At 44.4% G+C, this 14,919-nt stretch overlaps 1 protein-coding gene across 1 annotated transcript in view; it reads left to right on the top strand.

Annotated features, from left to right (window-relative positions):
• The first annotated feature begins 3,921 nt into the window (after positions 1–3,921).
• TEKT3 (tektin 3) overlaps positions 3,922–14,919 on the top strand; it is a 24,015-nt gene continuing 13,017 nt past the window's right edge. The window contains 4 exon segments of the mRNA XM_003791072.2: positions 3,922–4,500; positions 6,896–6,979; positions 10,054–10,124; positions 13,637–13,907. Coding sequence (XP_003791120.1) covers positions 3,922–4,500; positions 6,896–6,979; positions 10,054–10,124; positions 13,637–13,907 — 1,005 coding nt within the window.

Genomic DNA, 14,919 nt, shown 5'->3' on the forward strand with positions numbered 1-14,919 from the left:
AAAAAAAAAAAAAGAAAGTTAGAAAAGTTTCTTTTTTCTTTCCCATTAGCACACATGTTTACCATTTCTAACATTCTTCATTTCTTTGTGTAGATCCAAGTTTCCATCTGGTATAATTTCCTTTTGCCTGAAGAATTTCCTTTAGAAATTCTTGTATTGCTGCTGATGAATTCTTCTGGTTTGTGTGTTTATGAAAAGATTTTACTTTTTCTTTATTTTGAGGGATTTACCACTAAATACAGAATTCTAGGCTTATGCTTTCTTCCAGCCCTTTAACAATATTGTCTGATTGTGTTCTGGGTTGGTTAGTTTCTGACAATTATTCAGTACTAATTTTTACCTTTGTTCCCTTATACTTAGTGTGTCTTTTTCCCTCTGTTTTTTAAGGTTTTCTCTTTATCACTGGTTTCTGAAATTGGATCATTTTCCCGTGGTGATGGCAGTGGGGTGTGTTCATCAAATTGGGGAAATATTCATCCATTATTTCTTCAAATATTTTTGTTCCTCTCCCTTCTCTTTATGACACAGCAAATACGTGATGTTAGACCATTTGCTGTTGTTCCATAGGCTGCTGAGGTGCCTTTCATTTTAATATTTTTTAGTTAAAGAACATCTCTGTGTTTCAGTTTGGTTAGATTTGAGCTCACTAATCTTTATGTCTCCAATTTCTAGTTTGCTGTTAATCCCCACTGGTGACCTTGTGCAAGTATATATCATGTGCTTTGTCCCTAAAGTTCCACTGGTTCTTTTTTAATCTTGCATTTCTCTCTTCATCCTGTACATGGTTTACTAGTTCCATCATCTCTGCCATTTCTAGACCTGCTTCCATGCACTGATTTTTCTTTTTGGGTAACATTTTCTGGTTTCTTGGTGTATGTGGTAGTTTTTGACTGAATGCTGGACACTGTGGTATTTGTCCAGCAAATACACAAGTTATTTGTGAACTAGTCTGATCTCTCTGAGGCCTGTTTTTGAGCTTTTCTGGAGTGAGTCTTGATTGCCTTCACCCCAGGGATAGCTGAGCCTCCCTCTCCTGTGTGACTTCTCTGGGGTCTCCCTTGAATGCTCCAGGTGGCTACCCATGATGCTCTAACCTGGTTAGTCTGAATTCACAATGTGTCTCCATCCTCTGTGAGTTCTAGAAATCAGCTAACAACTCTACTGTTGCTTTTTGCCAAGATTTGTGGCGTGTCCCTTGAAGTGTGCAGCCTGCTTCTCAGCAAAGACCCACGTAGATCCCTACACAGACTTCTGGACCTCTGCTTCTGCATAGCTCACTCTATTCCAGAGTCCTTTTTCACAACTTCTGGCTGTTGCAGCCTCCTCAAATTCTGATCACCTTCTCAACTCACAAAGGCTGCCAGGCCCTGTTTGGTTTTCATCTGTTTCTCCCTTAATCTGGAAATGGCCTCTAGGCACAATGCCAGGATGGTCAGAGAGCTCACCTCCTCTGTTTCTCTACTCTCAGCGTCCAGCGTCTGAAAACACTTTTTTGTATGTATATTTTGTCTAGATCCTTAGATGTACTATGTACGAGGCTAATACTACTTTAGATGTAAAATTTGCAGATAATGCCTTTATTGTTAGTTTATCATGATTGGAAGCAGAAATATATTTTGAGTTTTTAAGTATTTCTTAAGCTATGAAACTTTAGTTTTTTGACCAATAATGACCAAAAGCACATGACAGTGGAATACTTTGGTGCAATGTCCCCATGCGGTGTCTTCCCAAATGACTTACACGATAGTTGGCTGCAGCTAAAACTTTAGTTGTGGCTGTAAAATATTGTCTCTCTGTATGAAACTTACTGCTTCACGGGGAGCTCTCCTTCACTCCGTTTAAACAACTGAGCTTGATGTTTCAGATTCCAGATTCTAAGCTATATTCCACCCTTAATGAAAAAACAAATCACTAAGTGTTTTTATAAACTGTTGCGTTTTCTCAGTCCGCATGTGTCATGTGGCTTATGAACCTCTCTGCATCTTCACGTATCACCCCTTGGAGCAGATGACTCATAGTTCAATATTTGGCAAACATGGGTTAAAATGTTTCAAGACGCCAACACAGCAGGTGTTGGGAAGACTCACTTGGCATTCTCCACTTGCAATTCCGTGGTCGAAGAACCGAGTGAGGTATGTGGATCTCTTAATGTCAAGAATTAAGCAAAACCACGTAGGAGTGGTCTCTCCTCTCTTGAAGCTTCTTGCTAGAAGAAAACTAGATTATTTATAGATCTGACATGGGGAAGGGGTTGGGTCTAAAAGTGACCATAAGCACACAAAGGTTCGAGTTACTTTGAATTTGCTTTTTGAAATAGTTTAAGTTTCAAACTGAAGAATTGCAAGTGGCATCTTAAGGTTTTCATTTTCACAATCACTCGTTAAGAGTGGCCAGTGTTAAGTATTTAGGGGCTGTAGAAAGGAAGAATTTGGGAAACAGGCAGACAGCTAGGGTCCTATCAGTGCACGGGGCCACAGGCAACTACTTTAGCTTGTGGTCGGAGTGAATTTTTCACTTGAGCACAGTTATACAAGCAGATAATTTGGGGTTTGGGTACCGAAGTCCTATTTAAATAATCACTAAAAAACTTTTTTTTTTTTTCTGAGCAGTGTATAGAATAAAATAGGATCTATTTTTACTTTTATTTTTTGGTAAACAGGGCCAAAGTCATAACCCCCCAAACAGAATGCTATTTAAGTGCTGAAAGATATGTCATAGTTTGTGTCATCCTTGGTTTTCTGGAATAATAATTACCAAAAGTTTCAGACAATGGGACTGGTAAAAAAAAAAGAATGAGGTGGGCATATATGTTCTAACAGGAGGAGAGGTCTAAAAGACATATTTAAGTTAAAAAAAAAAAGCATGATCTAGTACCATATGTACAATGATTAAGATAATTCCATTTTGGTAGTAAAAAGCTCTGTGTATGTGTTTAAATGGTGTATAGGTAGATGTATATAGTGTATAAAGAATATATATGTTGGTGTATGAATAGAAAAAATCTGGAAAGGTGCAACCTTTAATTAACTATTCACAGTGGCTACAGCTGAAGATTCCCTTGCAGGACAGAACAGATACTTAGTTTTTACTTTGCATGTTCCTCTGTGTTAATAATGTAAAAGGCTAACATATCCAGAGCTTCCAACACTGTGCTAAGCCTTCCAAGACTTAGCATCATCTTCATCCTATAACCCTGTTGCTGCCCTAAAATTTCTATCCCAGAGGTGCTTAGAGGTAGCAGGTTGCCAGGAAAGGAGACCTGGGATGTGCCTTGAGCTGGGTTTGCAATCCAGCCACACCACTGTTACCTAGCCTGTGAGCCTGTGTTTATTTAGGGTGACTCGGTGGCATCTGCCATGCAGTCCCCTGTTGTTATCACTATTATGATCCCTATTATTTATAGATGAAGAAATGGAGGCATCAAGAGGTTAAGTAATTTGCCCAGTGTCACAAAGCTAGTAAATACTGGGGCCAAGACTTGAATCCCTATTTGTATAAAATGCATAGTTCAGGCTCAGAATTTGAATTTGTTACAACACGATGGTGTTACTTTCATGTAGTTCAACGTGGGAGAGAGTCTTTTCATTTTTTAAAATGTTTTCTATAGTTATAAATTTCTTCCAGTACTGCTTTCTAAAGCATTCAGAACTTCAAATGGGCAATCGAAAATAATAATGTGATCTCAACACAATCCAGAGACACAGATGGAAAGAATGTTTTTGAAGCACATTATCACTGGTCTCTGTGCGTAACACGTAAATTAGAACACACAGCTGAGTTTTTGGGGAGCCCTGCAATGGGTACTAAGTCAGATGTGGCCTTTTTTTTTTAAAATTTCACCAGAGATTAATTTATGTGACTATCCTTTTTCACTTTTTTTTCTTTTACACAGGAGAGATTTGCTAATAGTGTCTAAGTATCATGGAGTCTTTAGGCTCCACCTTAATGGCGACTTATGCCCACCCGAGGCCAACCACCACCAACACCCTGCCCTCCATCAGCACCCTGACGTCCAGCTACAGGAACCGCTTCCCCCACTCCAACTTTACCCACTCCTTGAGCCTTCCTTGGAGACCGAGCACATACTACCGAGTAGCCTCCAACTCGCCGGGCTTGGCCCCGTACTGCACCAGATCCCAGAGGGTGTCCGAGAGCACCATGACTCCCTTTGTTTCCAACAGAACCACTCTCTTCACAAGGTACACCCCTGAAGATTGGTACAGGTCCAACCTAACCAACTACCAAGAGTCTAACACTTCCCGGCACAATTCAGAGAGACTAAGAGTGGATACGTCTTGCCTGATTCAAGACAAATATCAACAAATAAGAAAGACCCAGGCAAACACCACCCACAATCTGGGAGAACGTGTCAGTGACATAGGGTTCTGGAAATCTGAGCTCATTCATGAGTTGGATGAAATGATTGGGGAGACGAACGCACTTACCGATGTTAAGAAACGGTTAGAGAGGGCTCTGATGGAGACGGAAGCCCCTCTTCAGGTACATATAAGTAGGGTTTCTGATCGAAGGCTGTACTGTTAGAATGGTGCCCCACTAGCGAATGTCCGGGGTTATTTAGGTATTGATTCATGTTTCACTTCATCTGAAGGAACCAAGCCCCTGTTTATAAACCAGAAACTTGTTTCAGTAATGGTCACACCACTGCCAATTTTCAAAGTATACAGAACAACCACTTTAAGAAAAAATTCTGAATGCACAGCAAAGATGGCTAATTGCAGAGATGCCATTAAGATGCACATGATTTAAAGTGAAAATGCCATCTTCTTATCTCTTAAATAGGCCGCTTAGTCACCACTTCCCCTAGATCAGTGGTTCTCAACCTTCCTAATGCTGCAACCCTTTAATACAGTTCCTGTGGGTCATGACCCACAGGTTGAGAACTGCTACCCTAGATTAAAATAAACAGTATTTAAGGAAAAAAAAAGCTGTATTCTTTTAGTCTGTGCGTTGGAATGCCTCCTGTGTATATGTCATGATTCCTTCTTGGGGCACAGTGAAATGATGCCATGAGATTCTTGGGAGATGGATGTGTTTGGTTAGACTGAGGTCAGGCCCATCACCATGTTATCATGGGTTTTGTTGGTGGTCCCTGTGACTGTCACTCCCTGTTCCTAACTCCTCCCCACTAAGAAGCCCAAGCACGCACACCGGTCCCCAGAAGTCCCCAGAAGAGTTGAAGGAAGCCAGTGATGTCTTTTTGAGTCAGTTTGTTATGAGTTGTGTTTCAGCATCAGAAGGCCCCAGGCCTTGCTGAGCCTCAGCTCCTTCTGGGGATTTTTTGTTTCTTCTACAGCCCGTCCCATCCCCACCCCACTGCCTTCCAAGATAGAAATTGTCCTTAAAATGACAGCCTCTGACCCTCTTACTTAATTCTCCGAGGAGACGCGGTTTCTTCTCTTGGTAACCCTCTCAGGGACGACTGCTTTCAGGGAGATGGTTGTAATTTAAATGTTTTCCTGTTATTTATGTTTTCCTGTAATTTAAATGTTTTTTGTCCAGATTTTTTTACTGTCAATATAGTATCAAAAGGTCCTGATTAAAATTAGCGTTAGTCACGCTAACAGATAAACCTCAAAAGAGAAAATACATTTGGTGAATGAATGTTAAGGGCAAAGTGTGGAAGCTTAATAATAAAATACAAATTAACCGTCTTTGGCCCATCAAATTTGCGATAATGAAAACTTCAAATGTCCAGGGCTGGCAAAAAATAAGAAAATGGGCACTTTCATCTATTACTAGTGGGATTGTGCATTAGTGGAAATTTCTTGGGGAAGCAGTATAGTAATATATATTAAAGTAATCAGGCTCCCGTCGACCCCTTAATTCTTCCAGTAAATGTAAATTATACTTTTAGAAAATTGGAGATTCACTCAAAGATTTTCTTCAATGACATTATATGCTTTTAAAAAATTTAACATTCTGTAGTAGTCCTATGTCATGAAATAGCCTTTGAAAAAAGCATTTTAACTGATACATAGTGTTCTTTCATACATAATTTACTAGCAGCAATCTAAGCTGTTTTCCATGGGAGTCATTAACATACTTTGTTTCAAAGAATATTTAATGTCAGTCCTAAAAAGCATAATATAAAACTGCAAGGACACTGTAACCTTCATTCTGTAAAATAAGCAAAGAACAAATCAGTAACAGAATAGCTAGATTATCTTTTCTGCTTTTCTATATTTTTTCCACTTTAGTAAATACAGACATTATTTTCATAATTGGGAAAAAATTAATGGCGTTCTAAAAATAATCACTTGGATTTCTGGCTGCACAAATATTTTGACGTCTTTAAAGATAATCATTCCTTTCTTCCTCATTCTTCTCAGTATAAAATATTTAGAAGACTGTTTCACATTTTTGAGCTATTTCTCTTGAAGACACTAATGCCAGAGTAATGTTCTTAGATGCTAATTTGCAGGGATCAAGCAGATGCCCTCTGCTCTGCTCCTTTTTTTTTTTTGGCCAGGGCTGGGTTTGAACCCACCACCTCCAGCATATAAGGCCAGTGCCTTACTCCTCTGAGCCACAGGTGTCACCCTGCTCCCTTTTTTTTTTCCTGTCTGGGGCCTGGTTTGAACCCACCACCTCTGGTATATGGGGCTGGCGCCCTACTCCTTTGAGCCACAGGTGCTGCCCTCTGATCCCTTTCTAAATTAGACATTCTCAAACTCTTTTGAAACACTGACTCTCTACCTTTCACTAGAAGGAGAGATCTACTTAGTTGTCACGGTCTGTTTCAGTGACAGTGACTGCCAGATGGTTCGAGGAGTTGGCAATATCTACTGATTATTTTTAAGACCAGTTGTTAGAACTGCTAGTCATGGATTATAGCCAGTTCATATTAGAGCTTTCTATTATTCTGTGTCTGTAGGTCGCCCGAGAATGTCTATTTCATAGAGAGAAGAGAATGGGAATCGATTTAGTTCACGATGAAGTTGAAAAAGAACTGCTGACGGTAAATATGAGAAATGCTTTAGTAACAAGATGCATAGTTATAAGTATGTGTTTAATATGTAGAAATTAAAAAGTGATGTTATATAAAGTCACTTAGAAGTAAGGAGTTATCATATCAGATGTTGATTGCATTTAGGAAAGATACATTTTTATTGGTTATACGAGTAACATTTTCACTGGAAATTTAAAAAGTATAAAAATAGAGTAGAGAAAGGTAAAAGTCACTTGAAGGTGGATGCTTGTTACAGGTAAGACCACGTTTTGATCACTTTGGCTGCTGAGACTCTGGTGGGGCCTGTCATTCCTCCCCAAGCTCAGGATCCAAAAGTGTTGGAGCCACTTCCCAGGCTCCTGGGCGTTCTGCTGTCGGGTGCCCTCCCCCTCTCCTTGGCTTCCTGGGGTGGAGCTGCAGCTGGGGAGAGGATCAGATCAGGCTCTCTGCCTTCTGTGTGTCCACCACCTCCTAGTACACCTGCTTCTCTCAGGCAGGTGAGGAAATGCTTGGCCTGCGTCTGCTTCTGCTGTGGTGTGTCAAGGCCACCTCCACGTCTGAGTACAGGCTGGTAGATAGGGTGGCAGCGGGGACAGTTCCAGAGGCCTTTGGTTCTTTGTCTTCCCAAGAAACATTCTGCCCCCAACCACTGGACATTCATCATATAACATTATTTAAATTCACAGATGAAAATAATTGTTGTAGGAGTTTTTTGTAGCGAGAATTTCATTAAATACATTTTCCCCCACCAAATGTCCTAAGAATTTCCATTCTGTGCTTTGGGTACATGTAGTATATAAACATTGATAGGACTGGGGATTTTTAATGGTGTTTTTTGAGCAGAACCCCCTCCATCTTCTGCTCGCATCTCGTCAAAATACCCCCCAAGTCATTGACAAAGATGAAAATTGAATACAAAAAGCTAAGGCTGATGTGTGCAAAATCTTGTCTACTTGCAAAGGTGGGAGAACTTTGGTTTAGTTCTTCACTTACTTTCTTAATTCAGATTATCAAAAGCCTAAACAATTATAAAGTAATTTCTCTACATCAATGAGAAATAACTAACATTGAGTGAAGGAGGTCTTTGTAACCCAAATGACAAAGGCAGAGACCCAAAGGGGACAGACTTGATATCATAGAAATCAGAAATATCTATGTGAAAACTGCCATGCATGAAATATAAAAGTAAGGGCCAGATTGGTGAAGAAAAGAAAAAGTAACACATATGATAGAAAGATTAAATTTTAAATATGTTGAGAGCTCTTACACATTAATAAGAAAAAATAAACAACAGGAAAAAGGACAAGCCCAAGAACTGGGAGTTCACGTATGAAGAACATCAAACAATGGACAGATACGTGGTCCTTATATCAGCTGCAAATTTAAGCAGGTTTACTGTTAGTCATCCCCTCAGTAAAGACTGAGATGGGATATCAACCACTTGTCGGGCAAAATGAGGAAGTGCAAGCCACTCACAGTGGGGAATGGGTGCCACTTTCTGAAGTGCAGATTGACTGTACTTGTCAGTCCTTGGGATGGCCTGCTCCCTGTGGTGGTGCCTCAGTACTGACTGTGGTGGTTCCTGACAGTATTGTTTAATGTCATGGGAAAATGTTCAGGTGTGGCCACTTTCACTTAAAAAAATGATGACAGTGACTACGTGCACTTTTAAAATATCTTCTTGGTGTTATTTTGAGTTCCTAACCTTTCTAATGGGAATAGGAATTTCAGAGGGCAATAAATGTTGCTTTAAAAATCTCTCAGCTCAAGACATTCTATGTAGCAGTGCACACACCCAGCAGCATCAAAAAGCTGCCTCTGTGGTCCAGGGCAGAGGCCTGGCTGCACGGGTGTCTGCACTGTGGTCCAGGGCAGAGGACTGAGTGCACGGGTGTCTGCACCATGGTCCAGGGCACAGGACTGGGTGCACAGGAGTCTGCACCATGGTCCAGGGCAGAGGACTGGGTGCACGGGAGTCTGCACCGTGGTCCAGGGCAGAGGACTGGATGCACAGGAGTCTGCACCATGGTCCAGGGCAGAGGACCGGCTACACGGGCGTCTGCACTGTGGTCCAGGGCAGAGGACTGGCCGCACGGGTGTCTGCACTGTGGTCCAGGGCAGAGGCCTGGCCGCACGGGTGTCTGCACCGCGGTCCAGGGCAGAGGACTGGCCCCACGGGTGTCTGCATTGTGGTCCAGGGCAGAGGCCTGGGTGCACAGGTGTCTGCACCGTGGTCCAGGGCAGAGGCCTGAGTGCACGGGTGTGTATACCGTGGTCCAGGGTAGAGGACTGGGTACACGGGAGTCTGCACTGTGGTCCAGGGCAGAGGACCGGCCACACGGGTGTCTGCACTGTGGTACAAGGCAGAGGACCATCCACACAGGTGTCTGCACCGTGGTCCAGGGCAGAGGACCGGCCACACGGGTGTCTGCACTGTGGTACAAGGCAGAGGACCATCCGCACAGGTGTTTGCACGTGGACGGGCTCTAGGCTGCAGTGCGCAGACAGGACAGAAGGCCTGACCTCCCATGGAGGAAGTCAGCCTCCACACAAGCTCCTTTTGGCTTCCCTTTGCCTCCCTCATTTATAAAGACTTTGTCTTAGAAGAATGGCTATTATCAAAGAATTGTGCATTTAAATTTTTTGTTTTTGCAGTATTTGGCCAGGGCTGGGTTTGAACCTACCACCCCCTGGTATATGGGGCCGGCGCCCTACACCTTGAGCCACAAGCACTGCCTATACATTTAAATTTGACCTTGCGGCTTACCAGAATTTTCGTCCTTTTTTTCTTTTTTCACTGTTTTAATTAAGGAAAAAGACAAAAAGCAAGAAAAATCCTAACCATGCCCAAACTTGTTCCACAATATAATTTTCCTGCAGCCATGTAAAGGATCCATCTCAGTCTAATATTTAAATTGTAATATCATGGAACATATAGATAAGTGGACGTAAAATTGTTTTCTTGTCTAAATTTAGTTTTTAAGGAATGAAATTTTTCTTCATTGACGTTTTGTTCCGTTGCAGACTTTAGAGGTTATGCTCAGTAATGAAGACATTAACATACTTTTTCTTTAATTGAATAGGAAGTTGACGCCATTCTGTGTTGTCAAGAAAAAATGAGGCTACACTTGGATAAGGCTATTGCCCAACTTGCGTAAGCACTTCATCTTTCTATGCAATTTAAATTCTCCTAGTGGACTATATGTTTCCTGCAGTGTAAATTCTTAATTGAATTCTTTTAATTCTATTATTAGACTGTATGTTTTCATGCCTTCCATGTGAATTTCGCTTAGCTTTCTGGAAGGATGCACACGCACACACACGCACACACACGCACACACACGCACACACACGCACACACACGGGGACATGTGTATTTTTATTCAAAGGTTACAACAAGTCCTGGGAGCGCTTGCTTTGAATTTGTATTTAAAGAAATTAATTCTGTGATACCGGGGAAGGGATTTCTGTGATACCGGGGAAGGGATTTCTACCCTCACTTAAGATTTCTTTCAACTCAAAATACCTTCACTCCTGATTGACTCATACATGCGCACAGCTGGGTGAGTAAAGTGAGGAGCTGTGCTCCCTTTCGTGTTTATTTTCTTCTTGAAGACCCAGCCTCCCTGATGACACCACTGCAGCCTTGCACTGTCATTGCTTACCCGTCCTGTTCCCCACCCGAATGCAAAGTCCTCAAGAGCACTGGCTCTCCTTCCTTGGCAGTTGTGGGTACCTGAGGTTTACGGTAGTGGCCGTGGGGGCTGCTGCTGGGGAGGGGAAGGATAGTAATCAAAGAAAGGTCTTAAGTGTTAATAACAGGAATCGGCATCGAAAAATGGCTTGGCTAAGCCTGTTGCCGAACCTGCATAGAAAGGTCAAGGTTCACTGGATTATGGTCCTAGAATGAAGGACTATCCACTATGCCACATCCAAGAGAAGATGATGCTGCTGACAGCTATGTAGTCACGGGCAGCTGTGGTGCCCCTAGAAGGGTGAGGACCACAGGCGTCAGCCCTGCCCTGAGTCTCGGGTCACGCTGTGGAGGGCGATGAGGAGCCCTGGGCTGTGAGTAGAGGCTCCTTTAATGCAGAAATCAGTGAGGAGGGGCAGGAGGACAGGCAGAGGGTCCTCGGAGGGTGACCCATGGTTTGACTGTACAGTTACACAGCAGTAACTTTGGCTTCTGCTCCCTGGGAATCCCAGAGACCCAGGTCGTGTGGCTCAGAGCACTGTTTCTGTTCTCTTTTCTCTGGCCTGGGTTCTTATCCTCATTTTATCTAAAATCTCCTGCCCGACTTCTGTGTCCTTGGCTCTTCTTGGTCTGGATGGTTCTACCCTGTAACAGCCAAGTCCTCATCTTAGTCCCCACTGCAAATGTCCTCACAGCCAGCTAGACTAGAGGACATTCTATCAATGCGTGTCCCTGCCCTGTTTATGTGTGTCCTGGGCTTGTCTCTGTTTATGTCCCTGCCCTGTCTGTATGTCCCTGCCCTGTCTGTGTCCTGCCCTGTCTGTGTGTCCCTGCCCTGTCTGTGTGTCCTGTCCTGTCTGTATTGTGTGCTGTCTGTGAGGGATCCTTTAAGGAGCTCAGCTTTCTTTATATACGTGAGCCAAATTCCTCGTTTCCTGAGATGGCCTGTCCTGGGCTCAGGGGGAGTGGCTGTGCTGTGTCCAGCTCCACTTGTTCAGGAGCAATGAAGCCCACATTTGCTTCCATCTGAAAGTGGCACCTCATTAGGCACCAACATGTCAGCCAAGGTTCTCCTGGTCATGGGCTGTGGGACAGGCTGAGGGGGTGCTGCCTCGCACACCTACCCCGGGACCCTGAGGCCAGGTCGGGGGCTGTCAGCTGGGTAGGGGAAGTCTGTGGGGCATCTTGGTCCCATACCACAAAGGGAAGGGCCTTCTAGCCCCAGAGTCTCGACATCTTTGCCTAAGGCCCCTGGTGGGGAGGGGAGGCAGACGTCCCACCCAGCCTTGGCACACTAACTGTTTGAGCATCACGCCATGCAGGTCACTTGCTCCCTCCCTTCCACTTTACAAATCATAAGAACTCAGCTCCGACAGGTCAGATGATTTGCAGGAAGTCGCAGGCTGAGTGGAGGGAACCTGCAGCCAGAGTCGGCTCACATGGTTCAGTGCCATCTTACTGAGTGGCTCTGGTCTGCCAAGAAGGCAGAAATGATTACAATCACTCAGTTATCCTGCTCTGCCAAATTCTATTTTTATGCTAATGACTCCTAAGTTTATGACTAGCTGAGACCTCTGTCCCCAGTTCCAGCAACCCGGGCCCTCGGGTGGATGGCCAGTGGGCACTGAGCTCAGGGTGGCAACGCCCCCCAACCCCCGGCCTTCTCGGCTGCTGGAATCCCGCACTCTCTGTGGCGTCACTTAAGCTCTTTTCCCCCCTGATGTCATGGGAGAGTCTCTGGCCTCTACCGTAAACCACATCCAAGGGGCTGCACACTTTCTGCCTCCTTTATTACCACCCCCCTTGGGCCAAGCCACTGTCACCCTTCACCCAAGTGACTGCAGTGGCCTCCAAATGGTCTCCCTGCCCTGCAGTCTATTCTCAGCCCAGCACCAGAAAGGTCCTTTTACAACATAAGTCAACGATCCCCAGTTTTACTTAGAGACAATTCTGCCTCCTTCCAGTGCCCAGTAGGGCCCCACACAACCCAATCCCCCCTTTTCAAGCCTTTGCTGTGCTGAGTGTCACCTGGGGAGACCTAGCCTGGTCATCCTATTTAAAACCATCGCTCACACTCCTGGTCCCCCTTTTCTCCCAATCACACCAATTGCCTGTTCTGTTTAAGTGCTATCTGTCTCCTCCAAGCAGAATGCCTACTCCTTAGAGATTTGTTTGTCCACTCACTCATCCCAGGCTCCCAGAACGTGCCTGGCACTCAATAACTATTTGTCAGATGAACTATTCCACGAGTAAAGATGTGGCTCACCCGTCACCCATCCCCTCCCCCCCCAGGGCCTGTCTCTGTTGTAAGAGCTCCAGGTTCCCTCTCCGCCTGGGAGGGCAGGCAAGACCAGGCCTGGCCCAGCTCAGCAAGGCCTCTTCCATCTGACAGGGAGGCTGCTCCAGGCTTGGGCCGGATGGGCCCCTGATTGGATTACCCATCTGTTTTCAAGCACTCTTGAACTCCTGGCCTGAAGGTTAATTTTGACCCTTGTTTTATGTCTCCTAGCAAAAGTCTGTCCCAGCATGACTACAAACTCAGGTCACCAATGAATAGAGGAAGCCTCAGCTAAAAGGGCCTTATAATTTCTTGGGAGATTATACTTAAAGAATGGGCAGATTGCTTTGAACCAGTGTCCTGTCCTGAAGAGTTGGGGGTGTTAGGAAACTGGGCCCCAGCTGGTGCTCCAGGTCCTGACTGCTGTCTGTCTAAGCCTCCCCTCCTCCCCTGCACCCTACCCCATGGAAGGAGAGGTGTGCAGGGGCAGAAGTGGGATTCTGATGACTCCGTGTATGGACAGACACCTCCACATAGTGCTCCTTTCCATCTCAAAGCTGAGCATCTTATGAAGGGTCAGATTCCCAGGGCAATGGGGACAGACAGGGTCCCGACAAAAAAGGGCAATCCCGCATCCCTGCAGGAAATTGTTACCTGAATGTGAAGCTCTGTTTCCCCCTCTGTGTTGTCGCAGAGCCAACAGAGCTGCCCAGCATGAGCTGGAGAAGGACCTGAGTGACAAGCAGACGGCCTATCGGATCGATGAGAAATGCCACCACCTACGAAACACCTCGGATGGCGTCAGCTTCTTCCGTGGGGTGGAGAGGGTCGATGCGACGTAAGTCAGCACGCACCACGTCTGTGGCTTGGGTGTTGTTTAACTCTTTCTCTCTCCTTTCAAGAGGACGCAGCTTACAGATTAAACCAGAAAGCGCAGTAGACATGAGAAGGTGAGATACGCCCAGGTGTGGACGCGTTCTGTGCTTAGGCCTTGACCATCGTATCCTGTGACCATTTCTGGAAGAGTATTTGTTGTTTATTTCTCTAGCTATGAAAATAAGCCTGCCTGATGCAGAAAACCCAGGGAAACACAGACGAGCATGAAGGAAACCTCAGGTTGCCAGGGATCAGGGTGGCCCATCCTGGGTGGACCCGCTGCAAACAGCCTAGTACCCTCCTTCCCAGCACCTGCTCAACTTGCCCGGTTGCTGATTTCTTTGCCAGGCTCCTGTGTACGATCTTAGGCAGGGCCCAAGGTAGAGAACTTGACAGAGGTGAAAGTCACATACAATGGAATGTACCCAGGTTAAATGTAATTTCTACATTTAAAAAAAAAAAATTCAGGTTAATGTGAGGGTACAGACAACCAAAGCACAATATTTGAGTTTGTTAGCTAGAGTCCCTGCTGTAGCTATGTCCTGTACCCCAAAGGTGTGCCATACACCTTTACATTGTGCCCATTCAGTGGGAGCACTCCAGTCCCCTCTCCTGTGCCCCTTCCCCCCAACTTGAATTGAAATGAGTTTTTCTTCTATGTGGGCATAAATTAGATCATCTGCTGGCTTTATACTGAGTACACTGGATATTTGCTTCTCCATTCTTGTGATACTTTACTGAGAAGAATATGTTTCAACTCCGTCCAGGTTAATACAAAAAGACATGAAGTCACCATCTTTTTTATGGCTGAATAGCATTCCATGGTGTGCATATATCATTGTTTGTTAATCCCTTCCTGAGTTGATGGGCATTTAGGTTGTTTCCACATCTTGGCAATTGTAAATTGAGCTGCGTTAAACAATCTAGTGCATATACCCTTATGATGAAATGATTCTTTTGTTGTTGTTTAGGTAGAAGTCTCATAGTGGGATTGTGAGTACAAATGGGACCTCTAATTTGAGTTCTTTGGGGAGTCTCCATACTTTTTTCCAAAGAGGCTATATTAATTTGCAGTCCCACCTACAGAGTGAAAGTGTTTCC

The sequence above is a fragment of the Otolemur garnettii genome, unplaced genomic scaffold (assembly GCF_000181295.1).
Source record: "Otolemur garnettii isolate 467f Iridium unplaced genomic scaffold, OtoGar3 scaffold00046, whole genome shotgun sequence".
NCBI classification, from domain to species: Eukaryota; Metazoa; Chordata; class Mammalia; order Primates; family Galagidae; genus Otolemur; species Otolemur garnettii.